This window comes from Microplitis demolitor, chromosome 8 (genome assembly GCF_026212275.2).
Source record: "Microplitis demolitor isolate Queensland-Clemson2020A chromosome 8, iyMicDemo2.1a, whole genome shotgun sequence".
Taxonomy (NCBI): domain Eukaryota; kingdom Metazoa; phylum Arthropoda; class Insecta; order Hymenoptera; family Braconidae; genus Microplitis; species Microplitis demolitor.
Genome location: NC_068552.1, coordinates 20,096,443 through 20,120,558, shown reverse-complemented (window position 1 = coordinate 20,120,558; position 24,116 = coordinate 20,096,443). Strand labels below are relative to the sequence as shown.

Sequence of the window (24,116 nt, the reverse complement as noted above, 5' to 3'; positions counted from 1 at the left end):
AGAAAGACTTGTCCCTTTAAAAATTTATTTTTATGCGACAATGAAAAATAATTTTACTATTGAAATAATTAATTTTCTGTACTTATCATTGCCAATAAAATATAAAATTAAAAAAGTTCATCAGTAAATTCTTACAATAATTATTGAATAAAATTTTATTATTTGTGTCGAAAAAATAGCTTAGGTAGAGAACTGGTGGTCAGATACTTAGGCTTGTAATAATATTTTGACTTTTATTGTCCTCATTACAATGAAATGGTCGACCGGCAATCATGGGTCTAGTACATCAGGTCATATTGTCTGTATACATAAATATAATTACGCAAACAAAGAAAGTTGGGTTTTACTTAATAAGATTTATTTAATTTTATCTTTTCTCAGAATTTGGGGGTGGCTGACTCAAGGCCCTTGAGATTAGTATCAATGCAAGGAAGGTGGTTTGTTTACCTAGTGAAACTCTAAACCGCCTTTGTTTATCTCTACATCTATATGTGTATGTATATACAAACATAAATATATTTAAGTATGAAAACATCTACTCAGAGAGCTGTAAACACATTGTTATTTGACACCATGCCATGCTTATCTTATTTTTGAGTATTTGATAATCAGCTATTTATTTTTTTTAACTTATAATTAAATGTATTTAAAGTCAGTATTAAATATATGAATTAAAGTATTATTAATAACATTAAATAAAAATGTAATTAAATTTTTTACTTGTATTTAAAATTATATTTTACAAATTTTATAATAAAGTAAAGTAAAGAAAAAATGTAAAAAATGCAAATTTAGATTAATGGAAAATCCGTTCACGCATTTTTTCAAATTTCATTATTTTAATTAATTTATCTATTTATTCAAAATTTATAAATTGTCTTAATGTCTGCTACCATTCACACTCATACATATTTTAAGTTTTTTTTTTTGTAATTGATTTATTGAAAAAAAATCCGAAAATTGTTAATTGTCTATTAACTTCAAGATCATCAATTAGAACATGACCTAGAACCAGAATTAAAGAAAGGGTAGTATGTATATTATTTTATTTAATTTACGTTCACATTATTAAAAAAAAAATTATTAATATTTAAGTATTCTGGCGATCTATAGTTAAACAACCTTGCATGTACACGTAATATACACGTAAACTATTTATAAATTGTCAGAGTCTCTCATTGGAATTATTACCTCGAAATAAAGCACTTGAAATATGAACCGAAATATAATAATAAATCATTAAAATTCACTAATTATATGTATCATTGTTACTATAAATAAATGTATTTTTTTTAGGCTCGGATATCCAATGCAGGAAGACGTAAATCCATTGGGATTGTTGACGCAAGTCAATAAAGTTACACATTCCAATAAATTTTGAGTCTGATACAACGTGTTGGGGGTTTTTAAGATAAATTTATACTTTTATGATATATCCAGAAAGACGTAGACGTTGAGTGGACCAAAGAGCTCAGAAGAGTGAGTCTTTTAAAAACAAATATTTTAGTTTTATTTCAAGCGTTTCTTTTCAATGTGTACGCATCAGATATCATCTGTCTTCACTCCGTAATCTCGTTACTTTTCTCAGTGATATTATCATTATTGCTGATATTCATTTTTATTTTATCCTTCTTGTACTTTTCTTATGTAAATAAAACTAGCATAAAGATCAAAAATAAATTTGTAATTATAATTTCTTTTTTTTAAACTTTTTGATCGCATTCTACGTATATAAAATCAAACATTTGTGTCGTATTTTATGTTTTAATAAACAATTCTATTCTGACATGAATGAGTGGGGATTCTGTAAAAAAAAAGTGTTAGTCATGACACTTGGATGACTTGTTTCATCTAATATCCACACGACTTTGGAATAGATACCCGTGAGTTGTGTTATCTTCATTAATTAATAAATAATTTATACTTATCATGATTTATTCAAGTGATTAATAAACTAGTTTGACGACTAATAAAGAAGATTGTTGAGTGAGTCGATTAGAAAAGATGCAGCGTGTGCTGAGTTTTCAAATGGGACGTGGTTTTGGAGAACCAACTGAGTTTATAACAAAACGCATGTGTTGCTCTTTATTGTTTTCCATTGGATTTTTATGTTTACTTTGTGGTTTTCTGATTGGACGTTTTGCCGCGGGCCAAGTACTTGAATTACGAGCTGAAAAAAAGAAAATCGAACTATTTGGCAATGGCCTTGACAGCAGGGATTACTTGAGAACTGAATTGGTACAGAATTTTAAAAATTCAAATTTTACTGCATCATTTAATGTCACGTATGTTTAATTTTTATTGCTGTTTATTTTCTAGTTGGAATTTTAAAATAAAACAATCATATTTATTGTTTATTTTATATTTATAGACATCTGAGGAGTAACAAAGCCTTGGAGAGTGTTGAAAAATCACTCTCAGGGTTAAATATTTTTAATAAAGTCACCGGAAATGATAGTTGTGTTGTGGCGACAGTACGCGGCTCTCTAGAACCAGGTATTATAGCAACAAAAAAAACTTTATAAGAATATTAATACTTGTAGAATGTATTAATTACAGTATTTAATATTTTATTAACAGATAGATATGTTGTTTTGAGTGCTGACAGTGAAAATATCGGTATTGGGATATCAGTAGCCAAAGCTTTTCAACGAATTTACAATGAGCATGAATGGATACCCAGGAGAACTTTAATTTTTCTTATATCTGCAGATTACATGGACTCTTGTCTTTATTCTCTTTCAAGTTATGATCAGTCAAAGATTGTTGCCTATTTAGCAATAGACAAAAATCCTATTGACGGTTTGTTTATTTCATATTATTTTATTTCATTTATAACTACTGGGTATTTATATGTAATTATTAATATATTTAATACTGCAGGGGATGGGTTTTTCCAAATCGCTGGATCTGATATGGTTCAGACCACTGTTTTAGAAGCATCGCGTGATTATTATAACTTTAATAATTCAAATGATCATGTGACTGATCTTCAACGTTTGAAAATTGTTATCCCGCATACTTTACTGTCTTTTTATCCTGTGAAAAATGTATCCGCTGCAGCAGACAAACAGAATTTTAGTAACTTACACCGCAGAACTTTAGCCCAGGTTTTGAGTACAAGTGTCTGGAGATTATCGGAGATGACGGTCTTTCAATGGGATCCGCAGATTCTGCATACGAGTATTGAATTACTAAATAAATTTAATTTACCAGACTCACAAGGAATACAAGGTACATTTTATATCAATGAAATGTAATTTTATTTATCAAAGTAAATAATTTATTTATTTATTTAAATAGAAAGGATCAAAAATACAATTAAAAGAATAATTAACAGTGGGGTTATTCTTAATAAAAAAATTGAAAATCTTGATAGATTACAGTTAGTATGAAAAATTTTTTTATAAAAATTATTGCTTCAATATTAAAAGCAGTAATAAAATTAATTGAATAATTTATTAAAAGTTAAAAAATTTCTATCGTAGATCATTAGATATCAGAATGATGAATGATTTTCTCAAGGATTTAGAATATGCTCTACTGTGTCCCGACAAAAATAAACAATCAAAAACAGACGTTGCATTATTAGAGCAACGATTGAAAGTAACAAACAACATTGAGGAATATTTCCTCGCGATGTTGACCTGCTACGAAGATGCCGATAAAATATTACAAGATATGACTTGATGAGAGTAACTAGTTAAATTAATTGGTACATATGAGCAAGGCACCTTATTTTACTTATCACTTAATAAATTATTTATTAAAATAATAAATAAATTAAATTAAAAAATAAATTGTACATATAATTTATTTTCATCTTGAATGAATCGGTACTCCAAAGCCCATTTCTCGTTCCAGTTGATCCATATTGACAGTGCCTTGTATTGCTTCACAATTCGGATTAAATACTGAATACGCACTGATTTCACCTTTTTTCTTAGGTCCTGATCGCGTATTTTTCCAGATAAAAAATAACGCCGACAGTATAAAATAAACTGCGCCAAATTCAAATTGTATCGCCACCATATACAATGTTGCCCATAATAAAAAGTACAATAGATAAATCAATCGCGTCATAACTGGATTCTGTCTCGGTGAAACATCAATACTCTCTTCAGAGGTAACACTTTCAATCTCATCCTTGTCCTGAAATCTTTTAATTCTTAATGTTAAAGTATATTTTAAAGGTACAATCTAACTACGTCTCAATATTTTATCAAATTAATTATCGTAATTTAATTATTATAATTATTATTATTATATTACCTCACGATGTGTCAAATAAGCACGAGATTTGTCTTCCCAGGATGTGAGAGTCTGATGAAAAGTTTTCTTAGCATTTTCAACCATTGCTTGACGACGTTTTTGTAATCTGTAAGCCGCAAGCTTTGCCTCCATCGATTATTTAAAATTAATTATTATAATATTTATTTAATTGTTATCGTTACTGTATTATTTTAAATCCTCATAATATATTTATGATTGTCACTTGCAGCATTTTAACAGCTGGTTTTTTTTTAATTTCTTTATTTGATAACATTTTCACCAGCACTTGTTGCCATCTATAATTCAATTTTACTACTAAGTACACTCTGGATCTCATTCATTATCATCCGGTGGCATTTGATGTCACTTCTTATTCAAAGTTTATATTTTATTATCAGAATAATTAATTAAAAAAGTAAAAAACAATTAAACGTCTTGATGATGTCAATAATAAAATAAATTAATAAATTAATATGACGTTCAATCCACTAAAAAAAAAAATTATAAAAATGTTGAAGAAAATTTATTGATCAATAGTTTACCTAATGGAAATTTTTGTTGTTCATCATCATCATCATCATCATGAACACAATATTTGTTTAGAAAAATAAAACTGACATTAGTTATCAAGAATAATAAATAACAAATTAAATGTCACTTGTGAAATTCAACTTGGTGCTAACCTCGATAATTCGCAAGAGGTTAAGTGTCAATCTTCATCAACCCACATGATACCTTCGACTCATACCACTCACGTATTTGTAAACAATAACATACGTACATGAATATTGTAATTTTTGTTGATAAGGATAGTTTATTTATTTAAATTTTTTAATGACTTTGCAGTGATTGGACGAGGACAATTAATTATTAATTATGGTCAATAAACTGTACGATGTCTCATCTAGTGCAGTTGCAGCTACTGACTGCTATTCTGAAAATAAACTCAAAATCCAACTACACATATTTGTAGAAAATTACATCAGCTAAAATAAGGCAGGCCGGGTTTAAAATAAAGTTTAATCATATGTAAGTTGAGTTGTTTTTGTATTAATTTGAAAATTTAATTAATTACTTTATACATTTGATTCAGTAATAAACTATTCTTTATTTTTTTTTTTTTTTTGTAAAAATAAATTTTGAATTAAAGTATTGTAGAAAACATAATTGCAATCAGATAAAAAAAAAGTGATGGAATAGACACGTGAGTATGACAATTAGAAAGGGAAAGTTTTATAAGTTAATTATTGAAGATGGAATGCGGAAATTTTAAATACAGTATTATTAATATTTTAAATTAATTAAACTTTTATTAGTTCGCAATCAAATTGTTTTTACTCTAAATTATTATACTGGATAGTTCTTCTGTCAATTTCAGAGAATTTATTACGAATATTTTACTTAAAAAATCAATATGATTGAATCGTAGTATATTCTTATTGTAGAATAAATTGCGGCGCATATAGGCAATAAGAAATCTATTTGTATTTACAATTCATTTTATTGCAGCAGTTTGTATCGTGCACAACTTCATATATTTATAGTCCGTGGGATTGAGGGAAACTTATAAAATTTTCAAATAACACGAGTAAGTACAACGAAAATGAATGGGACACAAAAAAAAGGAGCAGCAGCTGTAGATCAAGGTGAAAAATTGATCCGACAATCGAGTAATGGATCTGTGGGTCATACAACCGGAGATCGCAAACCGGAAGGACGGGTGTTAGTTATTTATACCGGAGGTACTATTGGTATGATTAGAAATGAGCAAGGAGGTAAGAATTTTTCACTTTAGTTAAATAAATATGTTGCTAATATGCTGAAGAAAATTTCTTTCAAGTTCTAGCACCGCTGCCTAATGCTTTTGTTGAAGCAGTCAAGAGTTATCCTCATATGCACGATCGTATTTATGCTGAAGAAACGTTAGGATATTTGGATTCTCTAGTATTGCCGTATGTGTTTTAACTATCGGTAAATTTATATTTTTTAAAATAAAGTTAATTAATTTACTTCTATTAATCTAGATTAAAGGGAACAGATAGTCGACGAGTAATTTATGATATCATGGAATATTCTCCGCTATTAGACTCTAGCAATATGACAATGGATGATTGGATAAAGATAGCAACCGACATACGAGTAAATATAAATTATATTTGTAATGTATTTTATCTTTTAGTTTATTTTTATTTTAGGAATCGTATGAAAATTACGACGGATTTGTCGTGCTCCACGGGACAGATACTCTGAGTTACACAGCGTCAGCACTTTCATTCATGCTCGAGGCACTCGGTAAAATAGTCGTGATAACTGGGTCCCAATTACCGATTTTTGACACGCGCAGTGATGGCCTTCACAATTTTTTAACATCTCTAGTAATTGCTGGTAATTACAACATACCAGAGGTCTGCGTATTTTTCGGATCACATCTTCTGCGAGGAAATCGCACCAGTAAAGCAGCTGCTGCATCATTTGATGCCTTTACGTCTCCCAATTGTACACCACTCGCCATTGCCGGTATTAAAATTGAAGGTAGAAATCAGACGTGTTCAATAAAATAATCTTTCTATGATGCAATAATTATCGTAGCACTGATAAGTTAACGATAAAACTAATAACTTCTAGTTAATTATCAGTCGATCTTCCGACCTTGTGCTCTGGAAAAGTTTTATGTACACAAGACGTTGAATCGTAACGTTGGTCTGCTGAGAATTTTCCCGAGTATTACGACTGATTTAGTCAGAGCATTTGTTCAACCGCCTATCGAAGGAGTTATCCTCCAGACATATGGAGCTGGAAATATTCCAGGGAACCGCGACGATATACTCAAAGTATTCCGCGATGCCACTAAACGTGGTGTTATTATTGTTAACACCACGCAGTGTTCAAAAGACGGGGTCACAGATTTATATGAAGCCGGAAAAGTATTATCTGATGCTGGTAAATGATTAAATTTAAAAAATATTTTTTTATTTTGTAACTTTTAATTTATTAAAATAAAATATAGGTGTTACTTTGGGCTATGATATGACACCAGAAGCAGCCTTAACAAAACTAGCTTACGTTTTATCAAAAACGGAATGGGATATTGTCACAAAACGACGTATGATGGAGACAAATTTACGGGGCGAAGTAACAACTCACCACTGCGTAAAAATACAAGACCGCAAAGTTATCATGCGTATGCTTGGTTTTAATTCAGAAGCTGAAATTGATAAACTTGGGCCAATTATATTTCCCGCATTGATGATTGACGCAGTGATTAATCGCGACATTGAAAAAATCGCATCATTAAAAGATAATGTAAATAATTATTTAAGCCAGCATGTCATTCTTATGATTATTAATTTTATCATTTGAATGCAGGGTGTCGATGTATCTCAACTTAATGGAGATTCTCGTACGGGTTTGCACATCGCTTGCTGTGATGGAGACATTAAATTAGTAAGAGCGCTATTAGAAATGGGTGCTAATGTTCACATCAAAGACAGATTTGATCGCACTCCGCTTACTGAAGCCGTGGAAAATGATCACCATGAGGTAAAAATTTTATTTTTATTTTATGAATTAATAAAATTATTAATGGAAATTTTTTTTTATAGATAATTAAATTACTTCGTCAGTGCGGGGCTCATCTTCACGAGAGCTCACTATTAATAGGCCAAAAATTATGTAACGCAGCTGCCTTTGGGAATCTTAAACGTCTCCAGTCATACGATATAGCTGGTGCAGATTTATCGCAACCAGATGTTTCTGGTCGGACAGCCCTTCATAATGCAGCGATTCACAACAAAACTGAGATCGCACGCTTTCTTATTGAACACGGAAGCGATCCAGAGTGCACAGACTTATTAGGACATACGCCGTTTGTTTTAGCGCGACTTGTTAATGCCAAGACTGTACTTAAAATTCTATCAAATTCAAATTTTGTAAATAATACAAACAGTACTGTGACGTAGTCATAAAATATATATATATTGCTGGATTATTTTATGGTTATTTTAACATAAATTTAACGACGAGAGAAAGTTTAAAACATATCTTAACAATTTCTCGATGCGTGTCTTGTGTATCTACAGCACGATGATGAGACATTTTTTTTACGCTGCGCGCATTTGGACAATGAAAGTAAATTGTCATGCCGTTTGTCATTATTGCAAGAATAAATGTAAATTTGTTAATACCACTGAGAAACTGATGTAATGAATACATAAAAATAATTTATTTTATTTTTAACAGAAACACAATTTATAATAATAATTAGTCTAATATCTATATTTAATATTTTTAAATATTAATGAGCAAGTAAATTCATTAATTTATAAAATCATTTGATACCCAGTTGATTCATCATAGATTCGAGAACATTCGCTGGCATTTTACATCCGTCAAACATAAAAGAACATCCAGGATTTTGTTTCCGGCCTGCATTTATTGCTTCTTGTACTGCTGTTCCGTCCGTCACGTTTTTAAACCATCCAAGACTATTAAATAAAAAAAATTAATTTAATAAGTTAATCACCACTTGACATTTAAATTGCAATATAATTTTTAAGTGACTTTTAATTACTTTGCTATCCCATCAATTATTTTATCACTGCTCGATAGCACTCTAGCATGACTGACTTTAGCAATAGCGCTGCATACAGTGTACTGAAGACACGGTGTCACATAATTATTTCCCAACATTAATTCATTGAGAGCTTGACCAGCTTCCCTTAATCCAAATTCATTGTCACGGCCTGTACTAGTTTGAATAATAAAATAGTAAAATGTAATAATTGATAAGGTTAGAAGAACAAATTATATAAAACTTACGGTACCGATGCTCAACTGAAGGTTTTGCGAAAAAATAAGGCAGCACAAATGCCGTCACTCCAGCCAGGACTCCAGCAACAGCAACAGATTTCAAGTTAACATTCACCAGAGGTTTTGGACCGTCTGCATCCTCATCATGATTCAGAGGAATCGATAGAAATGGAATAGACAAATCCAAGTCGACCTTGAAATATTTTTAAAATTATTTTAAGCATTTAAGTAAATTATCAAATTTTCACTTACATCAATATTTCCTTCTTTAGAATTAAATGAAATAAATCGCGGCTGTCTGTGGGTCAAATCCGGAGCACGATTTGCCAGAGAAAAAATAAAAAATGTATTTAAAAAGAACAACAATAATGACGTTGATGTTGACGGACTCATGATTGAAAAATTAAAAGAATACTGAACAAGTAGAAGCTCAAAGTCGTATTGGCTCTACCAAAAACCTCCAGGACTATGTATATAAGACCCTCCTACATCTCCAAGGAAATAAGGACATTTTTTTCCGTAGAGAAAGGTGTTAATCATTATCAGCTAAGTTGAGCTCGTTTAAAAATAAAAAATTATGCGCTAATGATAGCAAAAAGTAACTACCCCAGCTAATTAAATAACTTGTGTATGGTTTATTTCCGTTGTGCAAAAATAAAAGTCTTTGGTGTTTATTACTTTCGTGACATTTTTCTTGATCAGTCGCCAGAACGAATTCTTTTGAACACATCAACATTAACTACAATATTGTTTTTTATGCTCATTATCAAATTTTACTTTTATTTCTTCAAATTGGATGTTTACTTTTGATTCTAATGAGCTGGTTAAATTTTAAAGAAGAAAGTACTTTGAGTTTATTTTATTATTACAGAGAACAGTAAATAAATTTAAATGTCGTAGTTACTATTAACGAAAGTGTTTAAATGTTGTAATTATTAAATTATTTTAAATGATGTACAATGAAAATGTTACTTTCGTTTTCTATCAGTCATTTTCATAAACAATTTATATAAATTATCTGAGTTTCTCGAAAGAATAATTGTGTTTTTAAATTAAGTTTTATTAATGAGGATAAAGTAGAATATTTTATAATTATACTTGTATTATTTAAATTCTAAGTATGAAAGATAATTCAGTTTACTCTGAAGCGTTAAATGACAAAAGTCTAGATCAAAATTAATGCCAAGGATTCCAAGAGCTTGTGGAAGAAAAAAAAAATAAATAGGTTGTAATTATTAAGCTATTAGAAAAAATGATTATTTAAAATATAAATTTTCTGTCGTAATATTTTATTTCAATTGTTTAGTTCAACTAATTTTCTTAAAAAATAAAAAAGGGTTTCGTCATTGGAGGAGGATATTTTCATTTGTTAAAAATGACTCTTCAGAAGATGAGAGTAAAAGTCTTCGGAGGGGATGTCACGGGCTGCGACTTTGTTCTATGGAAATCTACGGCGACGAAAGCGAAACCAAGAGAGCAATTATGTTTGACCGTCCTCGTCATTACCCTCGGTACCTATATATTTACCCGACACGTACTTGTTGGTTCAGTTTAAATCATTTTTTTTACTTTGACACTACAGTGTTTTTTTAGAGATCCCAAAAAAACTCCCAAGGTACGTAGTTTCAGTTTCATATTTTTTTTATATTTCTTCAGAATAAAAGAGTTTTATATTTAAATAAAATTTTTTTAGATGACAGTGAGCTTCAAAATTTCCGCCTTAATGGCTGCTTTGTTAGTCAATAGTGTCTGTTGTTCACCAAAATATGACATGGGAGGGTAATGATTGATTTATTTTTAAAATATTTAATGTAATAGAATGTAAATCTAACTGATAATAATTTGTTGTATCTAAGATTCGTACCAAGTTCAATGGATTACCTCGACAAAATGGGAAAAAATCATGACCAAATGGCAATACCAACACAATCTAAATCACAGTCACAATATCGTAGTGAAAATGCCTCTGTAGTATCAAGAAGTTCTGGTTCTGATGCCTCAAGTATTCCTGCAGACCGTAATCAAGAGCCAAGATTTGGATTCACTGGTGTTGGTACAAGCTCTGTATGTAAAGAATTTTTTAAGAATAATTAATAAGTAATTAATAAATATTTAAATAAATTATAAATTAATTTCAGGGGTACGGAGTATCATCTTACAGTGGAGGAAAGGTTGACTTGGGTGGATTAATCCTTGGCGCAGTTCTTGGAATTGGATCTATTTTGATAATTCCAAAAATATTATACCTTATTAGTGGAAGCTACGGACAATATGCAAGAAGTAATTCATTTATTGATTTATTTATTGTTTTTTCATTATAAAATAATTATTTAAAAATTTTTTAGATGATGAAGGAGGTTTTGTAAATTCAATGACCAAGATTGATGACATCCTGGCTCATCATGGAATCGATACGACAACATGCATGCAACGCGCAGTCTGCACATATGCAAAAAGAGCCGCCGAAACAATTCGCACAGCCAATGACATTGATGATGAAGAAAAAGTATCATCATTCGACCGATTAATAGACACTGTCACGACCAATCAGGTCTTCCGGACTGCAATGCGTGGCACGGCGATCCAAGAAGCCATTGAAGCGGGACGCAAAGGCCAAAATTGCTCTAGAGCTTACCGGCAATGCGGATTCTCAATGGAATCTATAGTCCGTCTTATTTCAAGTGTAATGTCTTCTATTAATCGTCCCGATTCTCACCCTACAGCACCATCTGCTAATTAATTAATTAATATTGTATTTTAATAATGACTTATTAATTATTATAAATAATTGAATTAATGTAATAAAATAATCGTAAATGTGCCCTATGCCATTGAAAGCCATCAAATATCAATAGATTTCAATTAATAATCATGTTTTCTTCTTTGTATACCAAATAAATATATTAATTATGTATATTAATAATTAATTAATTATAAATTTTAATTGATGATTAAAATATCTGGTAGATAAATAATAAAAACAATTTAAAATTCGAGAAAAATATTTAATAAATAAATTTTATGCTTCATATGGAAGATTGTAGTTACAATATTTATCAATAGTAATAATTATTATTTTTTTTACTTATACTTTGTGCATCAAGTGCATTCTATACAAATATATAGGTATCTTTAACAGCACACAAAAGTGTAAAATATAGATCACAATAAAGTTTGTGTTTATTTTTATCTTTTTATAATTTCAAATCACATATTTAATCAGTAATTGCATAACAAAGTGTTGGTCACACAATTAATCGTCGAGTGCTTGCAAAAATGAGTCACTCAAATCACATTCTTGATCAAAATCGCTGACAACGGGCGATGAGAATGCACGAATAGCTTCGTCACAAGACTCATAATCGTTGTCAAGCGATCTCCGATACTATTTCATATGTTTACGTTTTGGTAAAAGTAGAACAACACTCAATGCAATGCAGACATGCCAAAAACTGTGGATAATATGATAGTTTCGACGTGTCTGTAAAAATGCGTAGCAAATTAACCCGACGGAAACGAGGCCCAGTCCAGTTGGTAGATAGACATTGCGGTATCTTGACGCAGGGTAGCCAAAATTATGTTGTCTGCGACAGCGTAGGCCCCAAGACACTCCGATTAGAATGGATCCAGTGACAGCGGGTAGCAGAAATACCCAGAGAGCTGTTCGGTCAAGTTCAGCACCCAGTGCAAGAACAATAGCTCCACTTATTTGACAAAAAGCCGTTAGTCGAGGTCCAAATGACGCCATTGCCACCAAAGTTACCCAGATTGACAACAGCGCGTTGTAAAAGTCGCAGAACTGCAGTACACTGAGTTTTGTGATGCAGAAACTCATGATATTTTCACCGGCTTCACAAGCATGGTAAAATGTTGAAAAGAACATCACAGAAACGTAAACAAGAGCTTCTGTGTAATATTCTCGACGAAATGCGACGTAGCTTGAAGCCAAAAATGCTAGATTACTCAGTGTCAGGAGTAGTAAGCGTATGAGAATACTTCCGCCAGTCAAAACGTAGGTGTCATCGGCGCAATCAAAACCGCGGTATCCACCGTTGCAGTAACATGCTGAAAATACAGATCCACCAGTCATGTAATGAAGACAGCGACCATTTGAATTACAATGGCCTTCGATACACGGTGATGATGCGATATTTGTTTCAACTCTTGTTGATGTTTCGTTCATGCAATCGCACGATTTACAGCCACTCGTACGGCACTCCACTGAACAGTTGCACTTGGATTCGATATAAAAAGCTTTCATACTCAGATGCCAAGTTCCTGGTTCTGGATATGGGATATGAATAGTTGTCGGTTTTGTGCTGTTTGACCAAAGATCAGCAGCTGTCAGCGAGTTTTGTTTCATACAACCTCCGCCTGCTGTGATACCAGCATAGTAACCTGGTGAAAAGTTAAACAAAATTGTCGGCTATATAAATTACTATGAATTAATTAAATTACAAAAATAAAAATAAATACCTAGAGAGACGCATCCAACTACTACAATGTCATCAGACTTCTTGACTAACTTGATACCAATAGATACAGTACCGCCGACATCGTAAACTGGTGCTACTTGGTAACTCAGTACTGTCAGACTGTCAACGGTGATATTAACCGGTGAAGGTTTACTAGAATTCCCTAATAAATGCTCGTAGTCAAATAAAAAAAAATCTGGAAGAGATCTCCTTGTCAGTGGTACCTTATTCACAGCCACAGTATCATAATTATCAATGTCAAAAATGTCGTCACTTAATGATAAATTATCTATGGGTAATGCAATTGAAATATTTGTCGCATTACCCGAGAGAAGACGGAGAGTCAAAAAGTGGAAAGAATTAACGTAAGGCTTAAATGCTAGAGTTGTCTCAGTTTGATTAATCAATGCGCCAATCAACGTTTCCTTTGCAACTACATTAGCAGCAACTCGACACTCTTCACATGATGAAATCAACGAAATATTTACTGTTTGTTGATCTCCAGGTACAAAGAATCGGATCATTGCAGTTTCCAATAAATTACTACTTAACGTTATAGTATTTTCATCATTATTTTTTATAAATACTGATTGTCCTACTCGCTCGACAGACAATTCCGCATCAAGAACAGTATCACACGCTGTTCCTATACCTGAAAGTAATTACCAAATAATCAGTTCATTTTAATTTATTGCCAGTTAATTATTTCATGAATTTTTTTTTTCACACCTTGCTGAGTAATTTTTTCAGAATCAGGATCAGTCCATGATCTAAATGCGATCGCATACCAATCGCCAGCACTTGGCGAAGGTTTTAAAATTGAATAATGATCACCGGAACTTGTGAAATTGAGGTGATAAAATTTTCTACGATTTTTCAATAGCTTAGCATTAATTTTTGATCCATCAGGATGGACCAATGGAATACTTCCGGACTTTAAGTAAACTGAAACATCTCGTGGTGAACAATTACCCAACCCCCCAGTCTTTGTCTCCTTAGCAGTAAACCTTTAATTAATTGATTAATTAATAATAAATACAATAATTAATAAAAAAAAATTTTTAAATGAAGATGACGTTACTTAAAGGCAGCGGTGATAACATTTTCCGGGACATTGAAATGTATAATGGATACATGACGATATCCAAAGAAATCTTCAAGAATGTTTGCCGGTTGCTGTGATATTTTAATAAATTCTCCGCAACAAATACTAATTATTAATGATAAAATAATTAACATAAAACTTAATTTACGCTTCAGCATATTAAGGCTGTTGAGTTCAGTATCATTCCACGATACCAACAATATTTATAAACACAACAAGTTAATTTATCTGTAAATAAAATAGATATTAAACATAAAGATAAATATACGATTGAGTAATTAAGTGTTTAGAAAATATAATACCGATTTTATGTACTCAGCAAGGCGATAATGTGGAAGAATACTATTTTATTCGATTTATTTAGTGAATGTAAAGCGTCGCGGTACATTTTCAAGTTCATTTCAGTAAGAAAAATAAAGTCTAAAGTAAGAAACCGATGACATTGGATCCCTGGAGGTGTAAGATATCTTATCACTGCCACATAAATTTTATATTAATTGTATAGGTATAGGTATATGTCTACAATATACTGTAAAAGATAATTAAACGGACTTTAAAACATAAGTGCATTAATTTTAGACAGTTAATTTGAATTTAATTATTGAGAATTAGTTAATAATCGCCATTGGTAATTTTAAAAATTTGAATTTTAAGTTTCCTGGTGACTATGAATCACAACTAGACGCAAGCTTATGGTCCGTGCTATTTATTTAATAAATTAATTTTAAAAAAGCTTCATGAAATCATCCGTTGCGTCACTCTGACCGCATCAGCTCAATATATCGCACAGTTATATTACATATATCACTTATTCTATTGCACAAAATTGTTTTATTAAATATGTACTAAGTACAAATATAGATTCTATTACTTTCTCAAGCTGTAAAGTGAAATAACTTTTCTATTAATATCAATGAAATTAAATATTTTAAATTAAAAATTATTTATCAATTAATTTAAATCAATAAAATATTTAAAACATGACGTAAGTCGATTTATTTTACTCTAGCTAGCAAATAAAAATATTATTTTCAAATGAAAAAATTAAAAGTTATAAAATAAATATTTGAATAAATTAGAGTATCGATTCGCGTAGAGCCTCACGCGATTGTCACTGAATATTTATCTAAAAAAAAATTAACTAAGCAGCACATTGGTTTGTTGTGGTGATAACTGGTTGATTCTCAACTTGTCACTGTCATACTGCTACATATTCGTCACTAGTTTTATTATCTTGTTCGTTTTTTTTTTTTTTTAAATCAGCCCAAAGCGTTTAATGTCAATTTAATGCTAGTTAAACGCACGATGACCCTTTTTTAAATTACTGTCAATGCTAGAGCTTGACTTGATACTATGACGTTTGAATGTTGACACTGCTGCTGATGAAGCTTCCAACTAGCAACAATCTACAGCTGTTTTAACTTTGCACCTGCGCGTCTTCTGGGTCTACTTGATGTCTATTATTTGTCGCAATGTCTCGGTGATCGATTTTCCACTATAATTATATTTATTCACAAATATAAAGCAATTTATGTCTATTCAAATTTCACTTCTACTGTGAATAGATAGAAATTCAATTGTATAAAAGAATAACTTTTCTTTTTGTTATCATTAACAATTTTTATTTATTTATAAAAGTAAAATATAAATATTTATAGATCTTTGTTTTTGAGTTAGATATTTTATCTTACTTTTTAACGGACATAAATAATTTAATTATTTAAAAAATTTAAAACTCCCAGGAATCGAGCCAGCGCAGCGAATGCATAGAACTGTCGGGAACTTCAGAAGTCGGCCCCTCCATGCCGTATGCCAACGGGGAAAATAAGTAGAAACTGGATAAAACAATGTAATGATCAATATTGATGATAATTTTATAAAAATAATAATGATATTTGAAGGAAAATAATAAACCTGTAAATAGTCACGGAAATGACTGTTCCAAGAATCACATGATAAAGAGTATTGGCGATTTTTTGCGGCAGTAAGAAGAATAACGAGTCGATGATAAAATTAATCGTTATACCAGTGAGCATTGAGTTATACAATAATGCAGGAAAATAGTGATGGAAGTACAGAACACGTCCCATTGCCCAAAAAGGAACGTAATGTAAAAGCCATCCGATGAATAACCAGCTACCGGCATTTTTTAGTTTCTCTTTTTCAGCCACAATTTTGGGGTCATCCTCGCACCCTCTTTGCTTTCTTACTTCGGTGTATAAATATATAAAAGCAAACACAAATAGAAAAATAATATTTCCCCACCATATTATTGGATTTCCAAGTAAATAGACTCGATGATTATTTGCTGAAAAAAATTGCCCCTGAAAAAGATAAAAAATTTATGAAGGACAAATAAAAAAAAAAAAAATCATCATGTAATATATTGATTTTCTTACTCTGTAATTAATAGGCCACTGCCAAGGTCGAGAAGTAACTTCACCTTCTTTAACTTTTAGCTCCGAATTGCCTTGAAGCATAACCGCATGTGATTCAATAAATCTAGCAATGAATCCTGGTGCGTATACTTGAAAACTTACATTAGGTAATTTAGGATACCTATTGTCTTCAATATTCCACAGGGCATTTTTATCCCTCATATTGGGATTGCAAGATACTTCTTGTTGACTGTATGCCCATTTAGGTAGGGTTCTACCACTGCAAGTGAGTACGCAGTGATGGAGATAGTGGACGAATTTTAGTTTACTGGTGACTGTTTGAATGACATCACCGTCTTTGCCGTTGGATATTAAAATTTTCCAAACATCATTAGCGTCGCCTGTGCCATTTTCACCGTAACCCGTAACTTGATAGTGTTTCTTTGAAATCGGAGCTATTTCTTTGTGCGAGTGTAAGTTACGACCTGTGATAACGTGCTCGAGACGTACGAGGTCACCGTGTTTCACTAGCTCAGGTTCAGAAGGCAATTTATCAGTATCGAATTTTTTAACGAGCCAGAAATTATTGTCGTCTTTATGGGTGTAGGTTGTGATTTGCTGCTGTCGCGCTCCAACACCTTTCGGATAGAGGTGCCAGTGAGAATGTAAATAGCCACCGCCTGTACGATGATTTTTTAGAGTTATCGTAGCACCGTAAGCAAGTTCTCTAGGCATTGAAGCATTGTGGAGTGAATTCCCTTGCAGAAGAGATTGAAACTCGGAACTGTAGAATCCGTCCCCACTTCCACTCTTATTCAAAACAATCAAATGAATGAAAAAGAATATCATGTACAATAAAATTGGCAGTATTATCAAGCAAACAACTCTCGCCAGCAGATGCTTGCCAACATTTGTAACAGGTTGCGATAAGTCACCAAGTTCTCTCCAGAGTTCGCTTATCGTAAATAATCCAACTAGTAGAACGACAAATAATCCAACGAACTTAACTCCAATAGTACAAGCCAGTGAAATTCCAGTGAATGTCAACCAACCCCACCAGGTCTTCGTGAATGCTCTATCTTTTAGAGAACCGACTCGGGCCATTCCCCAGGTTGCTGACATCATAAAGCACAGTAACAACGGATCCAATAATATATATCTGTTTAATGTTAATAATCCAACATCTAAAATAATAATTATTATTATTATGAAGAATATTAATTGACTATAAATAATTAGATCAAAGAAAATCACCAAATAAAATAAACATCGCTGACAATGCAGCAGCACGGGTAGATCTAGTCAAGTCCCATATCGTCAGAAATGCTAAAGGAACAATCGTCGCACCTAACAATGTACAGAACTATAACATACAAATATTTAAATTAAATTGTCTGATTTGTGACAAGTGTTTAAATAATTTACCATTCGCATTCCCACGTATTTAGTATCTCCAAATTTGTCTCCTGGTTTTTCAAATGGAAAGGTCCCATCATATCCGGTCAGGTATCCAGATAACGCTATCAACATCTAGGTTTTTAATAAGAAATTAATAATTTAACATAAAATAATTAATTTATTAATAATTACAAAGTATGCAATTTACCTTTCCGAGAGGGGGATGAACGTCAAAGAAAAACGTTCTGTTGATGTACCAGCTTCCCATTTTTCCGAAATGTGTCTCGTCCCAACTAAAGTAAATAATTTAATAGACGTAAATTTTTAAAAAATTAGCGGGACTTATTATTTGTATACTTACCAAACATGCTGAGGTTCGGTGACATTATAAAACCTAGTTATAACTGTGAGTATAATAATAACTCCAAAAACTAACCACCATCCTCTAGAATCAGACATCAGTTAATAAGTTTTATATTTTTTATATTTTTAAATACATCTTTAGTTAATTTAAATGTACATACGTATCAGTTGATTTTTCTGAAACATTTTGGCATGACTTTTTGCCATCTGGAGTTGCCACTTTTTTCGAGCCTATATTATTATTAGCACTTGTCATACTTATTGAAAATATTATTTTAAGTTATAAATAAATAAATATATATAAATTATAATAATAATGAAGTAATTACGAATTCATCTTGACGTAGACTTTTTTTATTTACGTCTAACGGTACATGATTGAGACAACCTGTTGAGTTGACTGGTTTTAACTTTCATTACGTGGAATAGAATTTTTTCATATATGTAAATATCAAAATATAATCAAGCGGTAACTTATCAACTGATAAATTCTTTTCAAAATTTTAAATCTCATGTTAGTAATTTTACAATTGTCTGCTGGTGGAAGAATTTGCCCAAGAAATTTATCATTAATTCTTATTCTAATTAGCTCATTTAAATATGACTGTAATTATTGTGATAAGAATAAAAAAAAAGACCAGCAGCGGCATCTTCTGGAGCTCCGTAATTCCAAGCAGTGAAGTTTGCACATAAAAAATCATAACAAAGCAAAGTGTCAGTGTCATTTATTGAATGTCAGCAAATGGAACCTAAAACTCACAACAAACTAAAAAATCAATGTCACTAATAATATTAAAATAAACTATAATAGTAAATGAATATTTCAACTTCCAAACAGTATTCCGCCATAGTTATAATTCAAAATTTACTTTTACTGTTTGATGTTTGCGTCAACTCATTCTCCAGCTTTACTCGATCTAATCCTGTTGAACTTTTATCTCTTTACATGTAAGTATTTAAATTTTCATAAAAACACTACAAAGACATTCCAATAATTCCCACAAAAAATCACCATTATTTTGAATCTGCTTTCAGAATCCAGGATTTCGGTTTGATTGTCGCACTGACATTGCTGTTGGTCAATTTCTTTGCCACTTATATTTTCCAGGTAAAATAAATTATAATTAATGCTTGTTCTATTCAATTGAAAAAATAAAACCTATCATTCCATAAAAAAATTATTTTTACTTTCAGACGGGTCTTATTCAATTATTGTACGTAAGGTTTCGTACAACTCTGGTACTATGTGTTCTCTACATAATATTGAGTATCATTCTTCATATCTGGCACATGACAATTCATTGGAATCAACCTTTAACTCATTACTGGACCAAAGGTTTCCATTGTCTCTATTCAATTCACAGAACAGGTGATTCAAATAATTTATTTATTTTAAATTAATCAAAACAATTTTATTAAAAAAATATTTTATTCAACAGTTGCAGTAATTTACTATTACTTTTACAAGAGAGCGTCTCTCAGAATAAGCGACCCAAGATTTTATGAGGGCTCATCTTGGATGGAAAAACAACTTAATCTTACGTAAAACAAAAAAACAAGACTACACCTACACCAAAGACTTGATGTACTTTTTTACAAATTAAAATATGACATAATTAAAGTAGGTATTTTATACTTTCATTTTACAACCAACCATACGCGTATTCTGTATAAGTAAATAATTAAAAAGCAAAACATTATTTTTAACACTCAGTATATTTAATTCAAAAATTATTTTTATATTTTCTTAGGCACTAAATTTTACTTATTTTAAATCTTTAAAAATAATATAATCTTATATATTAATATTATACAAGTAATTGTATTAAACAAATGTCCCTTAAATTATTTAAACATATAGTAGCAAATATTTTAATGATTAATCATAATTAATTTATATTTGTACAATCACATTAATCATAATTCAATCTTTTTATAAGATTTAAAAAAGATAATAAAACAATGGCGTTGAGTTTTGATGCGAATCGGGTCAGTATATTATGCAAAACAATATTTACCGCGAGTCATGAGATGAAAAGTCTAATTATTTTACACTATGTACAAATAATGTCATTTGCACTGAGTGATGCAATGTGAATAGATATTTAAATAACAAATAAAACTAATAATAATAATAAATATATGTATCATTAAAAATAAATTTTTTAATTTTGCGAGCATGACCTTTGTTTCATAGTTGAAAAAAAATTTCAATTACAAATTAATCATACGATAAAGAATTTTTGTTCTCTAATAAACATCACGTGCTGAGAATTTCATTCTCAGAATTGAAATAATTATTAAACAGTGAAACTGATACCGTGATTACAGTTGAGGAAAATCAGCTTGTCGACAAGATGAGATGGTATAGAGGCGCGTTTTATGTTATAGACGATCTGCGCTTCTGGATGAATGCGCGTTGATGGAGCACAGCATACTGGCACGCAATTGTAATGAGTCGCCAGTTTATATAAAAATGGACACTTGGCTGAGAGTTTTGTCCACCATTCAATAGGACAAGAGCCCAGTGGTTCCCCAGATTCCCCTTGATACTGTACCATCTCCAATTCAGCTTTGTCTGAAATCGTTGTTCGGGTTTTTTTGGAATTGAAATCTTTGAACAGATTTTCCATCCCTAAAATTATTAAACTGACATTTAGTTGATTTATTAATAAATATAAATAATATAGAATAAGTTTAATTTATTACCAGACAGTCTGCTTTTTTTATTCACGGGTTCTTGACTTCTGTTAGCTGGTTTCCGCTCCTCCTCGTGAATTAGTGTTTTTATCGATTCTTTTATTTCTTTCATTGCAATAATTTTATCTTCATCAGCCGCATATGGCAATTGTTTAAACCTACAATTATTAATACAATTAATGATTATCATAAATAAAAGTTATTGAAGAAATTTAAATATTTACCTGGGGTCCAAAGTCGTGGCGATTTGTAACATTTTACTAATTTCCACGCATTCGTATCTTTCAAGAAGTTTTTCACTGATTTGTGTCTTGAAAGTTTTCGTCAGATTACTGTCAGACTGTTTGATACCCAGATGAACAGACTCGAGTTGCCACAAAAGAGGTTTCAAAAGTGATATGATAGGAATTTTTTCTTCGACTAGCGTTAGTATTATAACTTTCAATGGCTCGAGTACCATTACAAGATCCTCGATGATACTCCAATGCTCAGCCTCGAATTTAATACCCGTCCACCCAATTTCACTCCCTTCCGATTCACTTTTAGAGACCAATAACGATTCAATGTAACTTTTCTTAGCAATCATTTGCTGCATCATATTGTGCGTCGACGTCCAGACTGCTGGATAATCCATTGTCAAAGGATTTTCCTCTATCTATAATTAAAAACATCATCATTATCATTGAAATATTATTATAAAATTAATAAATTTACCTCAAAATATGTGTCTTGCTCTTCCAATTTTTCCGATATACCCATTTTCGCAGTAATTACACCGACGATTACCCGACAAGCCGCTAATATCTCTTTTATTCCAGGGTTATCAAAACACTCTTGTACACATTCTTGTAGCGTAAAGAGCAAACAGGGTATCAAAGTGAATCCTCTGTTAGTTAAAGCACTGAGTAACTCTTCACGCGCAGTTGCTGTAATTATAGCCGTGACTTTTTCCGACCTAAGATTCCACTCGTACAAAAACATTTCAATAAAAGTACCCCACTGATTAATGTCCCAATCTCTTGGTGCATTAACAGTCGTCAAGACTCTAGTTTCCATAATCGGCTCATCAGTATTTTGGTAAAACATCGAAATAGTTATAAAGTATTCATCCGTGCTGGACTTCCATTCTTCAAGGGTCAACCCAATGTTCGTTGGAATTTTATGTAAGACAGTAAGCATGTGAGATTTGTATCTGTCATACATTTTAGGAATTAACTCCGTCTCGAGTTTACTTCTACAAGGAATTTCATACGACGAACCCAGCAATGACATGAACCTCAGGAACCCAGATCCTTCAACGAAATTCGGTAGCTGCATGTCCATGACAACCAGCTCCGTCAATAAATTCGTGACATCTCTGCTCTCTGCGTGCTGAATATCTCCATCATCTGAAATCACGTAAGACAACTGCTGACTGTCTCTACTCGTCGATGCGTTCTTCATAGAAATCCTTAGTGGTGACTCGAGACTAACGTCGTCTTCTATGCTGGCAAAACTGACATTCGGGTCAGTTACATACTGCAGGTCACCATCAATATGAACAGTACCGTCAATGTTCGTCGTGTGGATAAACGTCGTCGACTTTAGCAGTTTTTTCTGAGCTCGTCTCTCCTTGGGGTCCTGGGGCACGTACTGTTTTTTAGGCGGTTTCGTAGCTTCCAATTCCATCAGCTCATGTGTATGTTTATTTTGTAAATGCATACGGAGATTACTCGTGTTCCGATTGTATGCAATCTGTGTGCGACAGAGAATGCATACTATTTTTATTTTAGTTAATATTTCACCTTCATCAGTTGCCGGAAATCCAAAGTACTTCCAGTAGACGCTTCTCATAGACATCGGTACAACAAGTTTTTTATAAGTATACGTGTGTTTTTCTTCCATCATGTTGTATGCCAAGTGAACTTCGTTATTTTCATCTCGTTCGCTATCAGTTGCCATTATTTCATAAGATATTATTGGTTTAACACCGGCCATAACTAATTAACATTATTTACTAATCAACTTAAATAATTATTTAAATCAACTTGTCTTAATTTATTTACCTGGTGTTTTTTAAAACATATATTTTTATTTATATTTACAATTGTACTAGTTGTAAGACACAGGTGCCAGAATTTTATCTCAACAAAATGGAGGTGACGCTGATTAAATAAAATCCACTTAGTCTTGAATCACTTGCTGATTTATTTCTTTTCACAAATAATTAAAAACAATAATACTTAATAATTGAAATAAAAAAAAAAACAAACAAACAAATTTGCCGCTATTTGTAGCCGATATCGGATAATCGACCGGGATCGAAGTTTATAATTCAGAGATATATCGAACTTGAATTTCTCGTTTGTGATACATTGACAAAAGTATGTGCTCGTGTCTCGTGTGTGTTACGGCAAGTTGCTTATCGACTTTCTCCTTCCTCGAGAAGTGAGAATAATCGATCCGTCACCTAGGGGTACCATCTGTACCCATTTTTCTGTCTCTATTCACACAAATTTTCATCCAATCAAATCAGTTATCACTCAGTGACTTTTTATTTCTCACTAAGAAATTTAAATTCCCCAAATTGAGCGCGCGGGAAAATTTAAAATTTTTTTGGCAGACTAGCGGCGCCTG

The 24,116-nt window shown here is 31.6% G+C and overlaps 9 protein-coding genes across 17 annotated transcripts; 4 read left to right on the top strand and 5 right to left on the bottom strand.

Annotated features, from left to right (window-relative positions):
- The first annotated feature begins 137 nt into the window (after positions 1 to 137).
- On the top strand, positions 138 to 3,800 carry LOC103576711 (uncharacterized). 4 transcript variants are annotated; one of them, XM_008557043.2, is made up of 7 exons: positions 138 to 493; positions 1,297 to 2,285; positions 2,372 to 2,496; positions 2,581 to 2,802; positions 2,884 to 3,234; positions 3,304 to 3,385; positions 3,489 to 3,800. In XM_008557043.2, exons 2-7 carry the CDS (start codon positions 2,005 to 2,007, stop codon positions 3,688 to 3,690), a joined length of 1,263 nt encoding a protein of 420 aa, XP_008555265.1. In that variant the 5' UTR covers positions 138 to 493; positions 1,297 to 2,004; the 3' UTR covers positions 3,691 to 3,800. The 4 variants fall into 4 exon arrangements, with proteins under 4 accessions (XP_008555265.1, XP_053597629.1, XP_053597627.1 ...); XM_053741654.1 differs by lacking the exon at positions 138 to 493 and having other exon boundaries at positions 1,171 to 1,479; positions 1,944 to 2,285; XM_053741652.1 differs by lacking the exon at positions 138 to 493 and having other exon boundaries at positions 1,172 to 1,883; positions 1,959 to 2,285.
- LOC103576710 (SAYSvFN domain-containing protein 1) lies at positions 3,714 to 4,407 on the bottom strand. Its single transcript, XM_008557042.3, has 2 exons — positions 4,273 to 4,407; positions 3,714 to 4,152 (listed from the first exon to the last, which is right to left on the bottom strand). The coding sequence occupies exons 1-2, from the start codon at positions 4,402 to 4,404 to the stop codon at positions 3,820 to 3,822; spliced, it is 465 nt and encodes a 154-aa protein (XP_008555264.1). The 5' UTR covers positions 4,405 to 4,407; the 3' UTR covers positions 3,714 to 3,819.
- Positions 4,408 to 5,211: 804 nt separating this feature from the next.
- Positions 5,212 to 8,260, top strand: LOC103576712 (L-asparaginase). Of its 4 annotated transcripts, none has more exons than XM_053741650.1 (10): positions 5,246 to 5,301; positions 5,423 to 5,476; positions 5,785 to 6,047; positions 6,113 to 6,224; positions 6,297 to 6,411; positions 6,468 to 6,804; positions 6,898 to 7,212; positions 7,280 to 7,575; positions 7,639 to 7,812; positions 7,875 to 8,260. In XM_053741650.1, the coding sequence occupies exons 3-10, from the start codon at positions 5,876 to 5,878 to the stop codon at positions 8,229 to 8,231; spliced, it is 1,878 nt and encodes a 625-aa protein (XP_053597625.1). In that variant the 5' UTR covers positions 5,246 to 5,301; positions 5,423 to 5,476; positions 5,785 to 5,875; the 3' UTR covers positions 8,232 to 8,260. The 4 variants fall into 4 exon arrangements, with proteins under 4 accessions (XP_008555270.1, XP_053597626.1, XP_053597625.1 ...); XM_008557049.2 differs by having other exon boundaries at positions 5,782 to 6,047; XM_008557048.2 differs by lacking the exon at positions 5,423 to 5,476 and having other exon boundaries at positions 5,212 to 5,301; positions 5,782 to 6,047.
- A 339-nt stretch (positions 8,261 to 8,599) lies between these two features.
- LOC103576820 (uncharacterized) lies at positions 8,600 to 9,474 on the bottom strand. The gene is made up of 4 exons (XM_053741595.1): positions 9,334 to 9,474; positions 9,137 to 9,274; positions 8,843 to 9,075; positions 8,600 to 8,756 (listed from the first exon to the last, which is right to left on the bottom strand). The coding sequence occupies exons 1-4, from the start codon at positions 9,472 to 9,474 to the stop codon at positions 8,600 to 8,602; spliced, it is 669 nt and encodes a 222-aa protein (XP_053597570.1).
- Positions 9,475 to 10,621: 1,147 nt separating this feature from the next.
- Positions 10,622 to 11,821, top strand: LOC103576821 (uncharacterized). The gene is made up of 5 exons (XM_008557214.2): positions 10,622 to 10,696; positions 10,775 to 10,860; positions 10,938 to 11,145; positions 11,220 to 11,361; positions 11,427 to 11,821. Exons 2-5 carry the CDS (start codon positions 10,775 to 10,777, stop codon positions 11,819 to 11,821), a joined length of 831 nt encoding a protein of 276 aa, XP_008555436.1. The 5' UTR covers positions 10,622 to 10,696.
- Positions 11,822 to 12,119: 298 nt separating this feature from the next.
- Positions 12,120 to 16,136, bottom strand: LOC103576713 (transmembrane protein 8B). Its single transcript, XM_008557050.3, has 6 exons — positions 15,766 to 16,136; positions 14,964 to 15,541; positions 14,638 to 14,889; positions 14,286 to 14,563; positions 13,558 to 14,208; positions 12,120 to 13,479 (listed from the first exon to the last, which is right to left on the bottom strand). The coding sequence occupies exons 3-6, from the start codon at positions 14,817 to 14,819 to the stop codon at positions 12,467 to 12,469; spliced, it is 2,124 nt and encodes a 707-aa protein (XP_008555272.3). The 5' UTR covers positions 14,820 to 14,889; positions 14,964 to 15,541; positions 15,766 to 16,136; the 3' UTR covers positions 12,120 to 12,466.
- Positions 16,137 to 16,289: 153 nt separating this feature from the next.
- LOC103576714 (protein O-mannosyl-transferase 2) lies at positions 16,290 to 19,210 on the bottom strand. The gene is made up of 8 exons (XM_008557052.3): positions 18,962 to 19,210; positions 18,799 to 18,882; positions 18,646 to 18,730; positions 18,465 to 18,569; positions 18,294 to 18,402; positions 17,061 to 18,223; positions 16,576 to 16,985; positions 16,290 to 16,496 (listed from the first exon to the last, which is right to left on the bottom strand). The coding sequence occupies exons 1-8, from the start codon at positions 19,054 to 19,056 to the stop codon at positions 16,391 to 16,393; spliced, it is 2,157 nt and encodes a 718-aa protein (XP_008555274.1). The 5' UTR covers positions 19,057 to 19,210; the 3' UTR covers positions 16,290 to 16,390.
- Positions 19,211 to 19,487: 277 nt separating this feature from the next.
- On the top strand, positions 19,488 to 20,507 carry LOC103576715 (transmembrane protein 138). Its single transcript, XM_008557053.3, has 4 exons — positions 19,488 to 19,748; positions 19,836 to 19,908; positions 19,995 to 20,169; positions 20,240 to 20,507. Exons 1-4 carry the CDS (start codon positions 19,615 to 19,617, stop codon positions 20,344 to 20,346), a joined length of 489 nt encoding a protein of 162 aa, XP_008555275.1. The 5' UTR covers positions 19,488 to 19,614; the 3' UTR covers positions 20,347 to 20,507.
- Positions 20,498 to 24,031, bottom strand: LOC103576716 (E3 SUMO-protein ligase ZBED1). 3 transcript variants are annotated; one of them, XM_008557056.3, is made up of 5 exons: positions 23,546 to 24,031; positions 22,215 to 23,479; positions 21,725 to 22,155; positions 21,510 to 21,658; positions 20,498 to 21,435 (listed from the first exon to the last, which is right to left on the bottom strand). In XM_008557056.3, the coding sequence occupies exons 2-5, from the start codon at positions 23,475 to 23,477 to the stop codon at positions 21,101 to 21,103; spliced, it is 2,178 nt and encodes a 725-aa protein (XP_008555278.1). In that variant the 5' UTR covers positions 23,478 to 23,479; positions 23,546 to 24,031; the 3' UTR covers positions 20,498 to 21,100. The 3 variants fall into 3 exon arrangements, with proteins under 3 accessions (XP_008555278.1, XP_053597469.1, XP_008555277.1); XM_053741494.1 differs by having other exon boundaries at positions 22,215 to 23,427; XM_008557055.3 differs by having other exon boundaries at positions 22,215 to 24,031.
- Between the last annotated feature and the right edge of the window lie 85 nt (positions 24,032 to 24,116).